Raw genomic sequence first — 19,915 nt, 5'->3', positions numbered from 1 at the left:
GGCTGCCGACGCAGCCGCAGCAGGAAGGGCACGGGGCCTTGCACAGAATCTGCACAGGGGCCTGGCAGCACTGAAATCAGCAAGTGTGGCAGAGTCCCCACCGAGGCAGACCTGCCACCCCAGCCGAGCCCTGGCAGTGCTGGTGCCCTTCTCCTGCCGCAGAGACCTGTGCCCCTGGGGGGTTTCTGTGCCAGAGGGCCAAAGCCAAAGCCCCGTGCATTGGGGGCTGGGCTCCTTCCTGCAGGGGCTGTTGGCAGGAGCTCCTGGAGCAACTGCTGGCAACGCTTAGTCTTGGTCAGATTAATTACGTTGGAATTATTTTCCCATTGAAGTCATTTCCTGCTGCTCAGAAACATCTTTGTTGGGAAGGCACAGAAGGATCTGACATTTAAGAACCCTCAGTTCACGAGAGCTTTACTTCCCCATTGCTCAACTCAAGAAGTTCCTGAAAGTGGCAGACTTCACCAATTAATTGCAATGGCCAGAGAATGTGAAAGATTTGCAAGTTTGCTTCCCATCTCAAAGCAGCAAGTCCTTTGCCTTAACATCATCCATTGAGAGTCACTTTACAAAATATAACACTACACAGAGGCTAAAAAAAGGCCATTCTTTGGTTTGCAAACCTTTGGTTTTCTGTGGAGGGATAGGATAATATCCTAATTCTCTGAAGGATTAAAGCTCTCAAGGAATGAAAGTCCACTCAGTATTACAAAAGTAGTCCAGACAATTGAGTAGATTGCAAAAAGGCTAATCCTCCCCCTGGTACAGATATCTAGGTGGCCAATAAATTTCAGCTCTCTCCTCTTCTTTTTTCCATGAGAACCAGGACCACTAACAGGAAAAGTCACAGATATTCCTTATGTCCTCTATAAACAAGGCTGTGCCAAACCACGGATGCTGCTGTCAAACTGACTCAAATTCCAGCCTAGACCTCTCACTTCCAGACAACTCCTTCCCCAACACACCCACCATCACCAACGCCCCCAAAACACCCTCACAGAACTCCTCAACACTCCACCAGGACCCCCAGCTGTCCCCATCCCTCCACAGAGCTTTCCCACCCTCCAGCAGACTCCCTGGTTCCCTACACATGCCATGGGATGGCACTCAGCAGGATCTACTCCAAGGCCTTCTGCGGTAGCAAGCTCAGGCTTCCAGGCCACTGGTTCCTGGATCATCCTTCCCACTGACCCTTCCTATGCACGGCTCTTCCATTTACACCTTTGAGCTCAGCTTGGACTTCTCCCCTTAAGCAGGATTGCTGGGAAAGGATGGAGAGCAGCCTGGCAAGCTCTTTCTTCAGCTCCCTCTTGACTCTTGGGGCAGCTAGAACATTGCACAGGAAAGCAACTGGTGCCACAAGGAGTGGGTGGCATCAGGCAGCTCTGGGGAGACCCCTCAGGACTGCTGTATCCTGAGGGTGTTACTATGGGCTTAAATGTTTCTGAAAATGTTTCTTAAAATCTTGTAGAGGTAGGCCTCAAGAATGCTTGGTATTAGGGATGGTCTAGCAAGCTGAAATGTTTACGGTAAAGGGAGCTGGTACTTGGGGTCTCCAAGATACCCACCCAGAGATAAGATTCGGACATGTTCGTGCAAGGATGAGCTAACTCTCATGAGGCAATATCAATAAAGTTAATGAAGATTTATTAAAGAAGCAATATTGATAAGGTTGTTATAGTGATTACTGCTTCAGCTGAAATTGTAGAAATATGTGCACTTTGGACAAAGATGATGGAGTTAGATTTGGGTTGCTGATACCCCTAGTTCCTGTGCACTTCAATAAAGCACCTGCATATAATCAATCCATGATTATGTGTGTTCCTGAACGCTGACAAGGGGACACTGTTGGCCTTGATCTGTAGGTGTCGAGGTGACACTGGTGGGTTGGGTTCTTTTCCCCAGGACTGAGACTGACAAGAGAGAGGCTGTTTTCTCATGTTCACACTTGGTTGTTTATTCTTTCCTTATCTATATTACATATATACAGAGTACAAGGAGCTACATACACTAAGATAGAGAGGTGCAAAATGGAGAACGAAGAATCTCTTCAAGGTCTTTTCTATGTCTATTTGTCCAATAATCAAATTCCAAGTAAGTTCTTTTTCTTAGTGACCCAAAGACCTGACACCTGTGTGCTGCACTGTGGCTTTTTCTATCCAATCACTCATTATTACCCAAAAACCCTTAAAATAAGTAGGTGAAGGAAGAAGAAGGAGAAAGGGACAATGCCCTAAGTCCTCTATCTTGTCTCTTCTTTTCTAAAATAGCTTAAACCTTAAATTCTAACTTTCTCACCCAGTGACTTAAGAAAACTCTGACACACTCACATTCCCAGTTTCTCTACTTAACTTTAAAAGTTATCTCCATGGTGTTGTGTTAAACTCAGTGCTCTCTCTCTCAGGTCTCAGAGGCAGGCGCTACAGATAAGGGCACATTTTCTGTACCTCTGAGCCCAAGAGGGGAGAGAGTACCGAAACCTACCTTTCTTTAGAGGAGACGCCCCTTTCAGGACATTTCCTCCTAACTTGTTTCAAAGAGAGACAGGGGTACAGTCCTTTAAAGATATGCTGCTTTAGTTTGGAAGCAAGGGTCCTCTCTCTCCTCTGTCTTCTCACAGAAGCTGCTTCTGTGGCCCTCCCCCACTACCAAAAATCAGGCTGTGCTAAATCCACCCACACAGTATTGTGGCATTGACCCACCAAGCTCTAGGGTTATTCCTTGTGCTGATAAATTTGAAGTTAGTAAAACCGTCTGCATTCAAGGTGCCTAAAATCTGCGACTCCAGTGCGGCATAAAGCAGGGCACTTCCCAGGGGGAGACAGTGCTTGCCCCATTCTGGTAGCCCACAGATGCAGGGATGCTGTTCCATGACCGTAGGCTTTCCATCCCTTTGGGCATCCCTCTAGGATAATGTTCCTATCCTGGGGTTTAAGGGTTGGCCCTTATAAAGCTCGAGAGACCCCATCAGGACACTAATTTTCATTTCTTCTCCTTTAAGCAGATTGCATTCCTGTCCTAAAGTAGTCCATCCTTTGGCCACAGGTGGCCAAGCAGCAACATTGGTATAGCGACCTGAGTTGCTCAACCTGTTCCACACCAGGTACAAATGCTTGACATTGTAACTTGTCAAGTTACAACATACCAGCTTGTAGCTCCTCAATTTTTTCATCTTCTTCACCTGTTTGTCAAGCTCTGCATTCTCTTGAACAGCAATTTTGTATGCAAATAATAGGCAACCAGCCATCTGACCAGCAGGAGTCAGCCACTCTTTAGAGGGTCTCGGAGAGGAGTTTCTATAAATTCTCTGCAATATTTCAACACCCCACCAAGGTCCTTGGCCTCCCATGCTTCAGGCCCAATACTTGTCCAGGTTGCTAGCTAATGCCATAATGTGCTCCAGCCTGGAGCTTCCTGCATCCAGCCTGGTCACTCCACTGACAAAGCCACCGCCCAAGGCTCTTTTTCACAAAACATTGTTACCAGTGCACTCACACAAGGAAACCTAAGGCCCACAAGAGAAGTGAGGGCAGGAACTCTGTCCAGTGAAATTGCAACCACATGATCTGCTGCCCACGGAACAGACTGTCCTGGGGCAGCTGTGTGCCCCACTGAGCAGGCCCTGCTCGTGGCACACGCACCCACGGCACTGCTTCCTTGCTGCAGCTACACGCCCGCGCTCAGGGTGCAACTGTTATAAATGAAATTCAGACAAATTTTATCAATAAGGATTTTATTGAAAAATCTGTAAAATCGAATTATGGAAACAACCACAATCACTGTCAGCGTCGAGCCCGGGATCGGCGCTGGGTGAACTCTAAATCAGCTTCTGCCACACTGATTCCCCCAAGTTCACAACTTGTCTTTTGGAGAGCGGTGTTTTATACAGGTTTTTTCAGCTTGAGGCTATGCAGTTTCAGTTTCTTTCTTTTTCTTGTGTTGTTACATATTCATATTTCTGCTGCTGGACTGCTGATGAGTTTTCTGAGAAGAAGATGAAGTTTGAGTGGTTTTTCAGGAAGCAGGCTTTGAGATGTAGAATCGTGGTGAGATTTTTTTTAGTCTGTAGTTTTTTTTGGGAAACCGACACTGAGATGTAAGGTCCTAGAGAATCACATCAGGTCTGTATCAGGCGTTAATCACCGGGTCGTTAGAGCGCTTATCTTGCTTGGGTGGACCCAGCTCTTCTCAGTGTTATCTTAATTGCTGGGTCATTCTCTTGCAAATTCCTGGTTTTCCAGCAGCTGCTTTTGCAATCTTAAGTTGCTTGTGGTTTTTATTTTACATAAAACATACTTTTAAACTTGATTTTATATGTGTACATTAAAACACAAATTATACCAACATATATTGCACAACCGTACGCTCCACTGCCCAAACCCTGTCCCTCTTCTCTTACCCACACTCAAACATGCGTCCATTTTTCACTCACACGTGCTCAAAACACCACGGCTTTTTGTGCTCTGGGCATCCCATCCTCATTGCCAAGAACATCATGGGTGCTGGAAGATGCCCGTGCACAAAATTGCAAAGCAAGTCTTATTTTATTAGTTGCTGTTGCAAATAAAACCTGCCAACCCCTGGATTGGTGCAAAGCCACTGAGCAGCAGCAGCAGATGGAGCACGGTGCTCCAATGGGAGGGGCAGGCAGGCCATGCACCTTCAGGGCATGCCCTGCATCAAAAAGGCGTGCATTTTGTCCTTCTCGCCTCTCCACTGCAGAACCAAGCCTCCTTTCTTCTCCCCTGGAGTGGAATTTTCCCAGTTACCATGTCATCTCACCCTTGGCCAGTACAGGAGGTAAGGTCACCATGCCAATAACAGCCTCATTGTTACTGTTCCTCTTTCACAGGTTAACTTCCCATCAATTGATCAATCCATTGAGGTCAAATTCCCAGCAGTTAACCCATAAGGTTTCCTTCAAAGTCTGTTCTTTGTCATCCTGTTGACGTGCACAACTGAGGACCAAATACAGCAAGGCCTTAGACACAACTTTGGTCCCTGACACACACAGGCTCCTTGTCCCACTACTGGCCTTCAGTAACACCTTGAACTCCACAATGCTGTGGATCCGGGCCTTCAGCACAGGGACCTTTCCAGCCCGATCTGCGCTCCTTCCTCTGCGTCTCTGCACAAAACACGGTGCAGGAGAGAATGGCAGGAGGGGCCTGTGTGTCACAGCGCTCTGGATTTGTGACCCTTCAGCTCCACAGAGATGCAGGTTAAGTGAAAAAGGCAAACTGTTTATTAACAGGGATAAACTGGAAAGGGAAAGAAGGGGATGGGCATGGACTGAGGGCTGGAGGGAGCTATCTACAGGCTGGGAGAGGGCTGAAGCCCCGTGAGAATCCCACAGGCTCAGCTGTGCCAGTTGTCAGCTGTGCCTGGATCTCCAGTGGCACTGGGAGGTGGTGTCCTCTTCAGTGTCTCCTGCTGCTGTTCTTGGGACACTTGTTTACTGGCAAACTGAGCTTGGATATTCTGGTTGCTGTGGGATGGAGTGGTGTCTTTCCTCGGGGCTTCAGTGGCTGGAAGAGAGAGGAGGAGAGGCACGGTCAGGGCACGCATCTGCAGGGATCCTAGGAGACATTCCTCCCAAGGACATTCCACCTGGCTCTTGCAATGGCCACAAGAGAGGACCAGACAACATGATCAGCCAGAAGGTGCTGGCCACAACTCCCACCCATGTCCCTGAAATCTCTCAGATCTCTGCCCACACCGCCCTCACCCAGACAGGGAACGAAGCACTCTGCAGCTGGGCCAGGGATTGTAGCTCCCTGCCCAGGCATTGCAACTGCCCCCCGCCAGCCCCCAGTGCCAGCCCGCTGCTCTCACTCACCCTCACTGAGGGTCTGCAGCTCTTCCTTGTGCGCTCTTGTTCATGAACATCCTGACCGTCCCTGGGAACACAGAGCCTGTCAGGGCCCCAGCGGCACAGCTCCCTGCCAGCGGCGCTGCCAGCCCTGTGGCCACACGGCCTCCCGCCCCGGCAGGGCTCAGCCCGGGCCCTTGCCGCATCCTGACTCAGCCCAAGGGCCTGGCTGCCAGAGGCCGGCAGCAGCAGCCCCGAGGGCAGCCGGGGCTCCAGGGCGCCGGGCCCGGGTGCCGCTGTCGGGGCAGCAGCCAGGGCCGGGGCCGAGCTGCGGCAGAGCAGGGAGCCAGCCCGGGCTCGTGGCTCACCGATGAAGCTGACGGCCGCCTCTCGTAGGGACTCCTGTGGGCTGTCCAGATATGGCAGTGCCCGGCTCAGGTGCTCGGCTGCTCGGTTCCTGTCCTGTGCCAGCTGCAGAGAGCGGCAGGAGGGAAGGGTTGGTGCGGGCTCTGCCCCTCGGCTGGGCGCTGCCTGCGGCCAGCCCCGGCCTCCCGTGCCCGCCCAGCCCTGAGGCCCGGCCCGCAGCCCCACTGGGCTGGGGCTCCATCGGCACCCGGCTCGGGGCCACAGGAGCCTGGAGAGGAACCTGTGTGGCCCAGGGAAGGGAGCGGCGTGTGGGGCACAGGCTGGTGCCCCTGGGCGCAGCACTGGGCCACAGCTGCCAGCCCCACACACTGAGCACTGGGGACAGGGAGCTTCTCCAGGCTGAGGCTGGGGTTTCCAGGCAGTCCTTTACCACACATTCGGCGATCTTCGACAGATCCTCTGTTGGCAGCACACACAGGAGCTCTGTGTTCTTCAAGAAGGTGGCAGCACAGTGCAGGGTTTCCCGAGAGGCCTGGAGAGATGCAGAGATGCCATTGCTGCCCAGGGCACAGGAGTTGCATCCCTGTGCCAAGGCCAGGAGGAAGCTGCAGCCTGGAGGCAGCATAGCAGGAAGCAGCCGAGCCCCCTCCCAGAGATCAACCAGCATCACACAAAACCTCACATCAGCCACGCGCAGGTTCTCATCGTGGCAGTGCAAAATGAGTGGGAGCAAACTCTGCTTCACAATTCCCTCCATTGCCTTTTTTCCCTCTTCCACTACCAGGTTCATGGCCTTGCAGAAGAGGTGAATGGAGAGCACCTGCACGTGGCTTTTGTCCTGGAGGAAAGAAGGAGGAAAAGATCTCAGTGCCAACTTCTCCAGCCCACCTGGGCAAAGGCCTGAAAATCCACAGGACCAAAGTTTGTGTGGGCAGTAGCCAGTGCCCGTGGCCGGGGCACAGAGCCTTACATGGTCAAAGAGAAGCACAAGTGGCTCAGCAAGCTTGGGGGCAGCAGTCCTTGATAAACGAAGATGTTTTCTCTTGAGCATGTTTGTGAATACAGACAGAGACATGCTGACCACTTCTCCGTCTGCGTCACTCAGCAGCTGCAGGAAGCTTCGACACAGGCTGCGTATTGGTCTGGCCTGTGTGGAACACAAGGCTGTGCTGGGAAGCCCTGAACGGCTGCAGCGCCAAGACTGCCCTGGCACTGCAACCCCACCCTGCTGCTGCTGGGCCCAGAGGCCAAAAGCCTGTCCCAAAGCACTCAGGCAGGTGAGGCAGGAGAGCTGGGAACAGCTGCCTCAACTCCTGAAGCCCAGCCAGCCCAAGGGGCTGCTTTCCCCAGCACAGCTTCAGCCGCTGCCCCATTCTCACCATTGAGGGTTCCTTGCTGAGCACCACGAGGCCTCTGAGCGCCAGGCGACGCCTCTGCCTGCACTCACTCTGCAGGTGCTTTGATGTGATCTCAAGGACACAGTACCCACAGTCACTCAAGTTCAGGCAATCCAGGACCTGAAAGGCACAGGGCAGTGACAGAGGAGCCGGCTGGCAGGAGCCTGGAACTGCACAGGGCTGGGCCCAGGCAGCAGCACAGGGCGTGGGCACCGTCCCAGGCAGCTGTGGCTATGCAAGGGGACAGGGCTGGCAGGCAGCTCAGCGAGGTAGTGCTGGCCATTGGGCTCACCTCCACAAGGAATGCCAGGGAGGACAGATCCCAAGGTGCCTCCTCCCCGATGAGCCTCCGGATAAATTGGTGTGCGACATGGTAACACAAGGGCATCAAGTCACGGCGCATCACCCTGGAAGGGGGGAAATGGCACCAAGACACTGAGGTGGGGGGTGGGGGGGGGGCAAACCTCTCCCAGGAATGACTCATAGAGATCTGGCCTTTCCCCAGCATCCCTGGAGGGACTGTGGGTGTTTAGGGACCATGGGGCTCCTTCTGGGCACCCTCCTCTCAAACTTCTCCAGTCTGCTCAGCCATCCCTCAATGGCAAAGCCCTCTGGCCAGGACCACAGGGACTGTGGTCGGGCACCCTGGGCACAGGGCACACATTTCAGAGGCAGTGGCGAGAAGGGGTCTCACCTGGCCAACAGACCCACGGCATAGTGCTGGGTGTCAGCACGGAGCAGCGTTTCCCAGCCACACTTGCGCTCCATGGCCATCAACTCATTGTCATAGTGCAGAAAGCAGAGCAGAGCCTTCATGGCCTGCACTGCAAACCTGTGTGCAGAGCAAAGCCCAGGTCACATTGGGTGAATTGGTGTCAGCCACAAGGGCATGGGAAGGACAGGAGGACTGGCACCTGTTGGGTTTTTTGGGAAGGTGGTGTTGCTCCTGGCATTCTCTCCAGAAGTTATTAACTTCTGCTGGCATCAGCTGTGTGGTGGTGAAAATGTGCAACAGCAGAGCCGTAAAGAGAGAGTCGGAATAATGCATTATCGCCTCATGGCGCTGAGGCACTTGCATAATCACCCTGAGCACCAGAGTTGCCTGCAAAGAAGCACACCAAGACAGCGCTCAGTGCTGAGGCGTCCATGGGGCAGAGCCCGAGGGGAGATGGAGGGGGAACAGTGGGCCCAGTGCCCCCTGAGCCTGCCCCTAGCCCAGGTTTCAGCCCAGCGCCTTAGGCAAGGAGAGGATGAAGAGCTGCTGGAGAAGCAACCTAGGGGACAGTCAAGGCCAGTTCCACAAACTCACAGCCAGAGCAAAAACGTCCTTGTTGTCCTCATCAGAGGTGCAGATGCTGCAAAGTGGCCAGTTCTCCATCACATGGAGCAGAGTTGGCAGCACCTTCTCCATTGCTGGTCCCGACGAGGCTATGGTTTGCCACATCACTGCAGCAGCTCTGTGGGATCAGAGCTCTGTGTCAGGGGTGTCTCAGTCACAGAGCCATGCCCTGTGTAGCTGTGGGGTCCCAGGTGACAGAGCCCCAGTGCCCTGAGGGGCAGGGAGGGAGCATTGGCAGCAGCCTCAGGAAACAGAGGGGCCTGAGGGTCCTGGACCTCTCTGCCTGTTGGGCAGAGCCCATTGGACAGGCTGTGCAGGGCCATGGGCCCTAAAGGTCGGTGAGCCCTGAGCTCTCAAGGCACGTGGGCCCCATACCTGTCACACGATGGGGCACAGCGCAGGAGGGTCAGCACCACATCGTCGGGGTGTTCTTCAGCCAGCCTCACGATGTTAGTGGCCAGCCTGGCATCCACCATAACAGAGCACATAAGACTCTGGTGAATGCTCCGTACAATAGCTGGCACCTAGAGTAGGAATGGGGAAGACATAGAGCGCTGTCCAAGGCAGCAGCTTCCCCAGCTTCTCCCAAGAAGTGCTTCCCTTCCTGCCATACTGTGCTGGCCTCAAAAGCTGAGGGGGCCCTATGGATGTGGCTTGAAGGGGCACACGATCGTGGCAGACCTCCAGTTCTGGCCCCTGGCTGGCTACCTGCTGGTCAGAAGGAACACCCCCCTTTCAAAAACATCCGTATTAGGTGCATGACTCATGGTGGGAGGGGGCGTAGTGTCAGTATTTGTGATGCCCTGAGTCTCTCTGCTGTTTGGAATGGCCATGTCCTCAGTCAGTATCACATCAGAGTTTGCCCTGTCATCACTCACCGCAGCATCAGAGTCTTGTGAGGGCACAGCTGAATCTGGGCTGACATCAGGCTCTGCCTGGAGCTCGGTCAGCCCGGAGTCAGGCTCAGCTGTGCCCTCAGTTCCCATGGGGCTGATCTTTCTACGCCGAATTGGCAGGAACTGGCGGAACCTCTGTGCAGAATGAACAAAGGACAGGGAAGAGAGGCATGTTCCAAGGAGTGCTGCAAGTGCAGAGCTGGGCTGAGCAGTGCCAGCAGGCCCAGCCCAGGTGGGGATGGCTGCAGGTACCTTCAACATTTTGTGAAAGCGGCCATGGGCGGGCTCCTGCTCTTGTGTCCCATCCATGGCTGCATCTGTCAAAGAGCAGCCAGAGCTGAGGGGCTGCGGGAGAGGCCGGAGAACACAGCCCAGCCCTGCACTCCCCAGGCAGGGACAGCCCTGGGGTGGCTCAGGGGATGGAGCATGGCCACTGCCAGGGGTCAGACCCAGCCCAAATTCTGTCCTGCCCTTGCATGTCCACATGGGATGGGATGGGATGGGATGGGATGGGATGGGATGGGATGGGATGGGATGGGATGGGATGGGATGGGATGGGATGGGATGGTGCAGGGCCCAGCTGGCTGCAGCTTCAGCCCCGCAGCCCAGCTCTGCCACTCACCATCCTGCCCTTGCTGGAACTGCTCTGGCTCTTCTGGGTGTTCTGCTGGGGCAGCTCCAGGGTCTGTCTTTCTGTTCCGTCGGAACACTCTGAATAGCCTGAAGAATCTGCCCGCCATGACAAAATGGGGCCTTGGGAGCACCTTCTAAAGAGATGTCAACGGAAAGCTCCGGCTCACCAAGACCCACAGTCTGCTCACAACGTGAGCTGTAGGAGTTACGCCTCAGAAAAGCTCCGGGTCAGGCACTAACGAGTGGGCTGTGTGGGGGCTCCTCACAGCACCGCTCTGGCACGTCCTGTCCCGTCGCATGCACCAGGCACTCTGGTGTGGTCTTGTCACCACCAGCTCTTGTCCATTCCACCGTTCCATTCCACCGTTACCAGGCTGCGCTGTGTCACTAACGGCCCTTGCACGCCCTGCCACTTGCCCTGGTTCCACCCCCATCCCACCCAAAGTGGCCCAGGTTGGAAGGAATCCCTTGCCCAAAGTGTCTAAGACAGCCTGACAGGATCTTTAGGAACACCTCAAACCATCAGCAAACGCTGCCCTGCTCTGCAGGCTCAGGGCAGCAGAAGGAGCCCCCAGGGCTGCCGAGGCAGCCGCAGCAGGAAGGGCACGGGGCCTTGCACAGAATCTGCACAGGGGCCTGGCAGCACTGAAATCAGCAAGTGTGGCAGAGTCCCCACCGGGGCAGACCTGCCACCCCAGCCGAGCCCTGGCAGTGCTGGTGCCCTTCTCCTGCCCCAGAGACTTGTGCCCCTGGGGGGTTTCTGTGCCAGAGGGCCAAAGCCAAAGCCCCGTGCATTGGGGGCTGGACTCCTTCCTTGGGGTCTTGGCAGGAGCTCCTGGAGCTATTGCTGGCCACTCTTGCGATCTGTCAGATGATGTTGCTCCTTCCTGGAATGATGTTTTTCATGGGAGGGGTTTGCAGTAGCACAAAAACACCATCAGCTGCTGAGTTTCCTGGGATGGCTAGATTGTACAGAGGCACTGTCCTGTTTCAGTGGGATCTTCTCTGTCTTTTTCTGGGACAAACATTAGTCCAGTCTCTGATGTTCAAGGCTCCAGTTGCTGTGTGTCTGTCTGTGTTACAGCTGATGCAAGGCAAACATTTCCTCCAGAGACAGAGTCCTGCTTGAACAGTCACAGAGTTCCATCTATTTTTACATTATGTTTGTAATTTTAATTTTTTCTAAGTTTTCCAGAGCCTGCTGACTGTTTTTGAGGTTTTCCCTCTACCCCTCGTGCATATTCTCCAGAAATTGTGCTTTCACATCCTTTTGAATTTATTAAAGTTACCTGCAATGACCAGTCAATCAAAGCCCTGGGAAAACTTCAACTTCAAGGTGAAACCAGGCAAAATATTTATCTCCCACATCTGAAGCCATGAATTGCCAAGTACTGTCCCCAGTACACCTGTAGGTGTGCTGATGCCATTTCAAAGCGGTTGCCAATGAAAACAAATTTTAATATTTTTTTGTAGTTTCCACATTGGAATTAAAATCCTTGACTAGAAAAAATCACATGTCAAAATTTTTAGGACTCTTACATACAAAGCTGTCATTTTCACCCTGCATTTTAGAGTCTCTGAACAGTCACAGAAGGTTTTAGTTCTAGACACTACAGAAAAAGTCCTTGGTGTTCGGCTATACTTTTATATCAGCATATACTCCTGATGATTATTTTAGGCAGGAGCAGCAAACTCAAGAATGAGCCAAACAGGCTATTCCTGTGTTCTCATGTCCTGAGTCTCTCTCTCTCTGTGTCATGATGGCAACAAGGCCGCTGCCTTGGGACACCTGAGTGTGGAAGGCAAGCCCACCCTCAAGCACGGCCATCCAAGTCAGTCACGGGCACAGGCTGCAGCTGAAGCTGCCAAGTGTTGCTGTGAGGCTGGCAAGTCAAGAGAAAGCCATTGTGGCCAATTCTGCTGAAGCCTTTTGCCAAACCAAAGGCCAAACCAAAGCTGTGTCCACAGCCTCCCTGTTTGGCAGCCGGCTGCTGCGGACGCCTCAGTGCGCAGGTGCCGACGTTCGGGGTGCTGCTGTTCCTGTGCACACTCTGCTGCTGTTTCTGTGGGCTCCACAGCCGCTTGGGCAGCAGCCACTGGGCAGCCCTGCTGGAGGAGACATCGCCACCCTCCCCATGGTGGCAGCAGCTCTGCGGGCCCCGAGCTCTGTGTCAGGGGGGCCTCGGTCACAGCAGCGTGGCCTGGGCAGCTGCGAGGGCCCGGCCTGGCCGCCAGCCCTGCCTCTGCCCACTGCCCCTTATCGCAGGCACCCAGTGGCTGTGGCCTGGCAGCACCCCCCTGCCCTCCATGTCCCCAGCCAGCCCAGCCTGGGCACACCTCAGGCTGTCCCCACCCTCCTGGAGGGGTGGTGTCCCAGCCTCGAGGGCTTCTGCTGCAGGCCTGGGAGACATTTTGGGGAAGCGCCTGATCAGCCGGGTGTCAGGAACCAGGCGGCTGCCCAGGGGCTGCTTATGGCCTCTGACACCCAGTTCCTCAGGTCTTCCCACCAGTCCGGCCTTTCAGGGGCCTCCTGTCCCCTTGGAGCCTCCTTCCACCCACTCCCTCACACATCCCCCTTGTGCCTTCCCACTGCCTTGTCCCGTCAGGGCCTCCACAGCCCCTCATCCCTTCATGGCCTCCCAGCACCCTGTTCCCTCAGAGTCTCCCCCAGCGTGGACCAGCAGCAGCGCCGCAGCCCCACAGGAGCTCTAGAGGAGCTGGATCAAGAAGCACCTGGGAGCCCTCAGCAACCCAGCCAGCACCACACGGGCACGAGGACATAGATGGCACTTCCTGGCTGGGACAGGGGTTGTGGCTTCAGCAAAACCACCAAAGGCCAAGGGGCTTCTGGCCATTTTCCCTTCACCACTGCACACCCCAGCAGGTTGCTGAGCACAAGGACCCTTTTCCCTCTCTTCTCCAATATCCTGCGGACCTTGGGCAGCAAAAGAAAGCTCCTGGGAGCCTGTGTATTTATAACATATCCTATATTTACATACTAAACAAAAACAAAAATAAGGAAAGAACAATTTTGAAGAAAAATAAAATTCTGGCTGGCTCAGGTGGCCCCAGCAGACAGAACCTCCCAGATCGTCTCTCAGCAGAGCTCCAGCAGCGCATCCAGTCAAGGCCTGAGAGATGAGACCGTGTCCTGTATGCCATGTAGAGCTGATCTTGCAGGTTTCCAAAGATGGAATATTGAGTTCTCTCTACTGCCTGGAGGATACAAAGTTTTTGAATTGCCAGGCTTCTGATGGCAGGGCTGATGTTATGTGCCATGTCTTCAAGGGCTGGAAGAGAGGAACAGAGCTGTTAGCATTCAGGAACACACATAATCACGGAATGATTATATATAATCATAAATAGGTGCTTTATTGAAGAGCTCTGGGTGTCAGGGGTACACAAACCCAAATCTGACCCATCTTTGTTTTGAGCTGAACATGTTTTAATACTCTATCGTTATATAACTTACATATTAATTATTAAACTTCCATTGTTCTATTGTATGCATTGTTTTTACCCAAGCATGGATTTCTCGTGATCCCCCCCAGAGCCCCCTAACATTGTTCCTCATGTTCTATAAACAATAATTATGGCAAATCACATCTAACAATTGTATCATTTATCATCTACTGACTACACAGGTGCAGTTTGACCTGATCTTTAGCAAGTACAAGGCCTAACATTTCCCAGGGCCTACTTTTCCCAGGGCCTTCCAAACCTAAGTTTCTTTCTAAGTCCCCAAATTTTCTAAGATTTTAAGACCTTTTACTATCATTCCCCCCTTTGAAAGCATTTTCACTTCACCATAAGTGTAAATGTTTTCACTTGATACAGTCCTTTGTTTCTGAGTTTATACTTGATGTTCTTCGAATCCTTGATTGATGTAAGCGTTGTCCGGGATGTTGTCACAAATTGGAGAACCAGAAGATGGTGGGTGTGGATCTCACATCAGTGCCTTTATTATTTTCTGGTTCCAGGACGTTTTCTTCTGTATTTCTCCCTTGAAGATGCTGTAAACTAACCAAATTGCTAAGAATACAGTTAGTAAGATTATCACATTCTCAATGATTGATTTAATCCATGAATTCACATTCCACCCTAACCCTTTGAAGATTTTGCCTAACCAACTTGTAGAGAAATCCTTTTGCTCTTCCTGTGCTTCGTGCTCTATTTGTTGCAATTGATTGATGTCATATTCTACATCTGCAGTTACATTTGGGATGTGGACGCAGCAATGATCAATCTGTCCCTTTAGAAAAACTCACACACTCCATGCTCTTTCAGGAGTAATAAATTGTCATTGTACGTTTAGTTCTTTAAATCTTTCTCAGCTCACTCTTGCTAATTTATCTACCTGACCTGTAAGTTTGAACAACATTTCTCTCTTCTGATAGTTTGCTCTAGGACCAAGCAAAGACTCTAGGGCCCAGCCAAATTTCACTCTACTAGAGGGTTCTTGCCAAGTGTCATCGTGATTCTGTTCCTATCCTAATCTTTCCTAGCTATTCCTGTATCTAGCCACTGAGATAATTTTGCCATTGTTGGCATCCATACCGAGATTAATTTTTGCTTTAGCAATTTTACCAATGCCTCTGCACCCCAATGACATTTGTTATGTTTAATTTCTAGAACTTCTCTCATTATCAATGGGGTTAACACTATTTGTCTTTGTGCAGTTACATAACACTCTTCTGAATTCTTTTGAGCATTTAGCAAATGTCCCAGTTTCTCATCTTCTATTGAATATTTTGGTTTTGGAGGCAAATTAAATTGAGATACGTTAACTTTTAAAGGTATCAATGCCATTGTTGTTTGCACTTCTCAAGCAATCTGTCGAGCTGTCCAGTCTGCCTTTCAATTCCCCTCACAAATCTTGGAGTTTCCTGATTAGTGTGCTTTGCAGTGCATAATTGCCACTTGTTCCGGTTTTTGGACGGCTTTTATCAATTGTAGGACTGCATCTTGATGTTTAATGTGCGTACCTTGAGAAGACAGCAGTCCTCTTTCTTTCTTTCTACAGTGCTCCATGTACATGCACTACTCCAAAAGCATACTTTGCGTCAGTCCATATGTTTACCCTTTTCCCTTCATTTAATTCTAGTGTTCTGGTTAAAGCAACCAGTTCTGCCCTCTGGGCAGATGGATTTGGTGATAATGCTTTTGCCTCCACTACTGTATTGACTGTTGTTACCGCATATCCAGCATATCTGGTCCTGTTCTCCACAAAACTGCTTCCATCTGTGAATAGCTCTCACTCTGCTTGCTCGAGTGGGATGTCTTTCAGGTCTTCTCTTGCTGAATAGGTGTACTCAATTACCTCTACACAGTCATGCTCTAATGGGCCTTCTTCAGTTGTGGTACCTAGGAACAAAGCTGGATTCAAGAGGTTAGTTGTCTTTAATGTGACATCATCCTGCTCAGTCATGATTACCTGGAATTTCATCATCCTGCTTGGAGATAGCCATTGGCCCCCCTTTTGTTCTAAAACAGTGGTCACCATGTGTGGCACATAGACATCTATGTGTCTGCCCATTGTGAGTTTCCTGGCTTCTTGGATCAGCATCACAGTGGCTGCAGCTGTCTGCAGGCATGAAGGCCATCCGGCACTCACGTTGTCAAGTTGTTTGGAAAAGCAGCCTACCGGCCTTTTCCAGCTTCCCAAAGGTTGGGTCAGCACTGCCAGTGCTGGGTGTGATCTTTCATGCACAAACAGCTGAAAATCTTTGGACAAATCAGGCAATCCTAACGCCGGAGCCGTTGTCAATGCTTCCTTCAGTTTGAGGAAGGCCTCCTTCTGTGGTCTGCCCCAGGTAAGCGGTTGTGTCTTCTGGGCTTCATACAGGGGTTTTGCAATTAGTCCATAGTCCATGATCCACAGGCAGCACCACTCTGTCATCCTGAGGAAAACTCACAGCTCATGCAGGTTCTGGGGTTCTGGAATAGCACAAAGAGCTTGAATACGGTTAGTACCCAGCTTACATTGCCCTTGTGAGATTTCACACCTCAGGTAAATCACAGTTTGTCGGGCAATTTGTGCCTTCTCTTTAGACACCTTCTATCCACTCATTCCCAGCTGATTTAAAATTTCAATTGTTACCTTTATGCAGGTTGTTTTCTCTTCTGTAGCTGTCAGTATATCACCAACATACTGTAACAGCAGGTATTGTTCTCTGGTACTTGCCCGTTCTCCGTCCAAATCTCCAGCTCCTTAGCCAAGAGCTTAGGCTTCCAAATAGGGTTGGACTGTTCTTGTATCCTTGTGGGAGTCGTGTCCAGGTGAGCTGGGTTTTCCTTCCATTGTCTGGATTTTCCCACTCAAAGGCAAACAGTTTCCTACTTTCTTTGTCAAGGGGTGTGCAGAAAAAGGCATCTTTTAAATCAATTACAGTAAACCATTTCTATTTCTCTTTTACGGATGTTAACAGTGTGCAAGGATTAGCTACCACTGGGTAGAATAACCTTTAGTTATTCCATTTATTGCTCTCAAATCCTGTACTAGTCTGTATTGGTCAACACAGAAATTTGGGCTTGAGTGTTCACTACAGAAGTAATAGGTGCACGTTTAGGACCCACTATTGTTATAATCAGTATGTCTCCAGTTTTGTTATTTCTAGTGAGCATTTTCAATACAACCAACCTCTGCCTCTCTGCTCACCCATGAGAGGCAGAGTTACCAGTTTCCCTGATTCTAAAGCTGTTTGGGCTCCACTCCCAGAAGCTGAGAAGGAAACTGCTTTGGCTGACAGCCCAGAGCCTGTGGAGGTGTGCTGGGTTATACAATGGGGCATTGGATATAATGAACCTGGGACAGTTCCAGTTAGAGACTGCTTTACTCAACTTTTAAGTGACAAGCCATCCTTTATGTTTCTGGGGACCCCTTTCTTTATCTCTAGTGACCACCAATACTAGTGGTTAGAGATTTGTTTTCTCTTTTCTGGGTTTTCATTAAGAGAACCAATGTATCTAACACCCTTTGCTTTCTCTGATTTTTCTTCTGGGATTTTTATAGGTCCATAATTGCTACTGTAATTAATTAGCTCTTTTGCAACTTTTCTCCGTGTCCAAATTTTATGGTTCCTAGCAGGAGAACGCAATTGTGAACCTGTCAGCTGAGAGGGGGTGGTGAAGGGAATAAACCCAGGATCAGTGGAACCCGGTTGAGCAGTCTATCCACAGAGATTATAGCTGCTATGGGGTTTTTTTTGTTTGTTTTGGTTTTTGTTTTTTTTTTTTTAGGAAAATTGCTGTAGGTTGAAGTGATTCTGGAAGGCCTTGAATGAAAGGGGTCATAATTTTAGTTTTCACAGGTAACAACATTGGTGATTCATAGCCGGCAATTAATTTTCTTTTGTGTATCATTTGCAAGCAGGCAGCTTTGTGAATGTTTTCAGTAGTTGGTTTGGGGTACTCACTAGAGCTATAGGGTCCCCCCTTTCCAAAGGGTTAAGCCCCTCTGCCCAATAAGCTGTGTGCTGAGTTAGGGACCATGGGTTACGTCTGTCTCCTGCTGTTAAGAAGACTTCATGTCCCCAGTGCCCACTGGATTCCCGTTCTCTCAACCGAATTTGATCACCTCCAGTGAGAGACACTCGGGATACGTATTCTGTCTCTGACTCATGAGGGAGACGCCCGTACTCCCCCCCCCTTTTTTTTTTTTCTTTTTTTTTTTTTTTTCTTTTTTTCTATTTTTAGTGGTTATGTGCAGATCAAGATTTTTATCATTGATATAATTATATTCTGTTTTAATTAGAGGTTTCAAACTAGGAGAGCAGTGTTCCCCACAATTTTATCCAAGTTAGCTCTTTTTGAGGGTAAATTTGATTAATGAGAGGGGTTTCCCTCTCTTGTTTCTTTTAGCAAGTCAGCATTTTTTGAATTTTTTAATGGAGGGCTGCTCACAACAGATTGATCTTACTTCTTTCTTCATCCAATTGCTTTTGCGAAGTTTGAACTAGGTTTTGGAGGGAGTCTATTGTAGTTTTTTCCTCACTACTTACAGCGAGTTTCTATAGCTGCTGTAAGACAAGCTCCCAAAACTGAGCAGAGTATAGTTTTATTTTTGCCCCGTTTAAATTTTGTTTCATGTTGTAAAGAACATACACTGTCAATCACATTTTCCAAATTAAACCAATTATTAAGCACCAACTTTTCCCTCCTGGAGAAGGTCTGGCATTGTGTTTTGCTAACAGAGCATAACATGCATAAAATGCAGCTTTAACTTCTGCACTGCCATTTTCAGTCATTTTACAAAGGGAAAAACCACTACAGGGAGGTATAAACTTAAATTATACACATGCACACAGCTTTTTGCTTCCCTGTATGGGTAAAAAGACCAAATCTGCTTGGGAGGCACTCCTTCAGTTTAAAATTCTCGTTGTCTTTCTGCTACACCAAGCAGTCAAAATTCATACACACAACAAGAATAAAAACATTCCCACCCTTTTGCACTAAGAGATCTTTTGTGAAATTCTGCAGACAAAGCCCTCAAGTGAGTGTGGGGTGCTTTTCACCTCGGTGTGTGCAGTTTGTGGGAAATTTGAGTTGCCCCCCTTGCTTTCTAGACACCGCTCACTCTTTTGGGAGTGTCGGGCTGGGTGCGGCTGGAGCAAGACATCCTTCCCCTAATACAGACTGCACAACAAACCTGCAGCCCCTTCTGTCTGTCAGAAATCCTGTCCGTGACTCCAGTTTAAATGTCACGATTCAATAACGCGAGTGGGACTCGTGAGAGGTTTGTTTGATCTCAGAGTGCAAAAAGGACACAAAGGGATTTCAGTTTAAATCATAACAACAATAATGTACCTTTATTTTAGTGCCAACAACAAGGGTTATGCGATAGAAGAGAGAGAAAGAGAAAGAGAGAGAAAGAAAACAAAGAGAGAGAGAAGAGGGGGGTTATAGCTACCAATGGACGTGACAGGGTTGCTGGGGTCTTGATCTGTGGGAGATCTCATGGAAATTAACTTAGTCTTATGTAATTCTTCCCCAAAGTGACCTTGTTTCCAATGTGCTAATAAGCACCCCAAAGGAGAAGTACCCAGTATGGGAGCATTGCAGCCCAAAACCCTGCTCCATGTTACAACTACAATACACCAAATGCCGAACCTGCAACACTTTCGCGCTCGTCTGACAGACGGTGCCTGGGCAATACCGACAGGAATTCCTTTAGCCCAACCACGCACAGCTTTCGCTGCGTCTAACTGGCAGGCACCCAAACCAAAGTAAAGCACCTTACCTTTCTCTCCCGGGGACGTTGTGAGCAGCAGAGACAGTCGCAGCCGGATGGGCTCCCCGAGAATCCCTCGGTGCCGGCTGGAGCATGATCGGGTTGCGAACTCACTCAGCAGCACTCACAGCATTCCATCTGGGGTGCCAAAATATTAGTGTTCAGGAACACACATAATCATGGAATGATTATATGAAGGTGCTTTATTGAAGAGCTCTGGGTGTCAGGGGTACACATACCCAA

At 50.3% G+C, this 19,915-nt stretch overlaps 1 protein-coding gene across 1 annotated transcript; it reads right to left on the bottom strand.

Moving 5' to 3' along the window:
• Window positions 1-5,222: 5,222 nt before the first annotated feature.
• Window positions 5,223-10,805, bottom strand: LOC147646217 (maestro heat-like repeat-containing protein family member 7). Its single transcript, XM_086873744.1, has 15 exons — window positions 10,433-10,805; window positions 10,063-10,127; window positions 9,793-9,945; window positions 9,290-9,438; window positions 8,885-9,032; window positions 8,490-8,677; window positions 8,270-8,407; window positions 7,868-7,982; window positions 7,558-7,695; window positions 7,149-7,325; window positions 6,861-7,016; window positions 6,609-6,710; window positions 6,181-6,283; window positions 5,840-5,900; window positions 5,223-5,528 (listed from the first exon to the last, which is right to left on the bottom strand). Exons 1-14 carry the CDS (start codon window positions 10,548-10,550, stop codon window positions 5,842-5,844), a joined length of 1,809 nt encoding a protein of 602 aa, XP_086729870.1. The 5' UTR covers window positions 10,551-10,805; the 3' UTR covers window positions 5,223-5,528; window positions 5,840-5,841.
• Window positions 10,806-19,915: the final 9,110 nt, after the last annotated feature.

This window comes from Cyanistes caeruleus, unplaced genomic scaffold, assembly GCF_971803275.1.
Source record: "Cyanistes caeruleus unplaced genomic scaffold, bCyaCae1.hap1.1 HAP1_SCAFFOLD_107, whole genome shotgun sequence".
NCBI classification, from domain to species: domain Eukaryota; kingdom Metazoa; phylum Chordata; class Aves; order Passeriformes; family Paridae; genus Cyanistes; species Cyanistes caeruleus.
The sequence above is the reverse complement of the archived record's forward strand: the minus strand, read 5'-3'. Positions and strand labels throughout refer to the sequence as shown.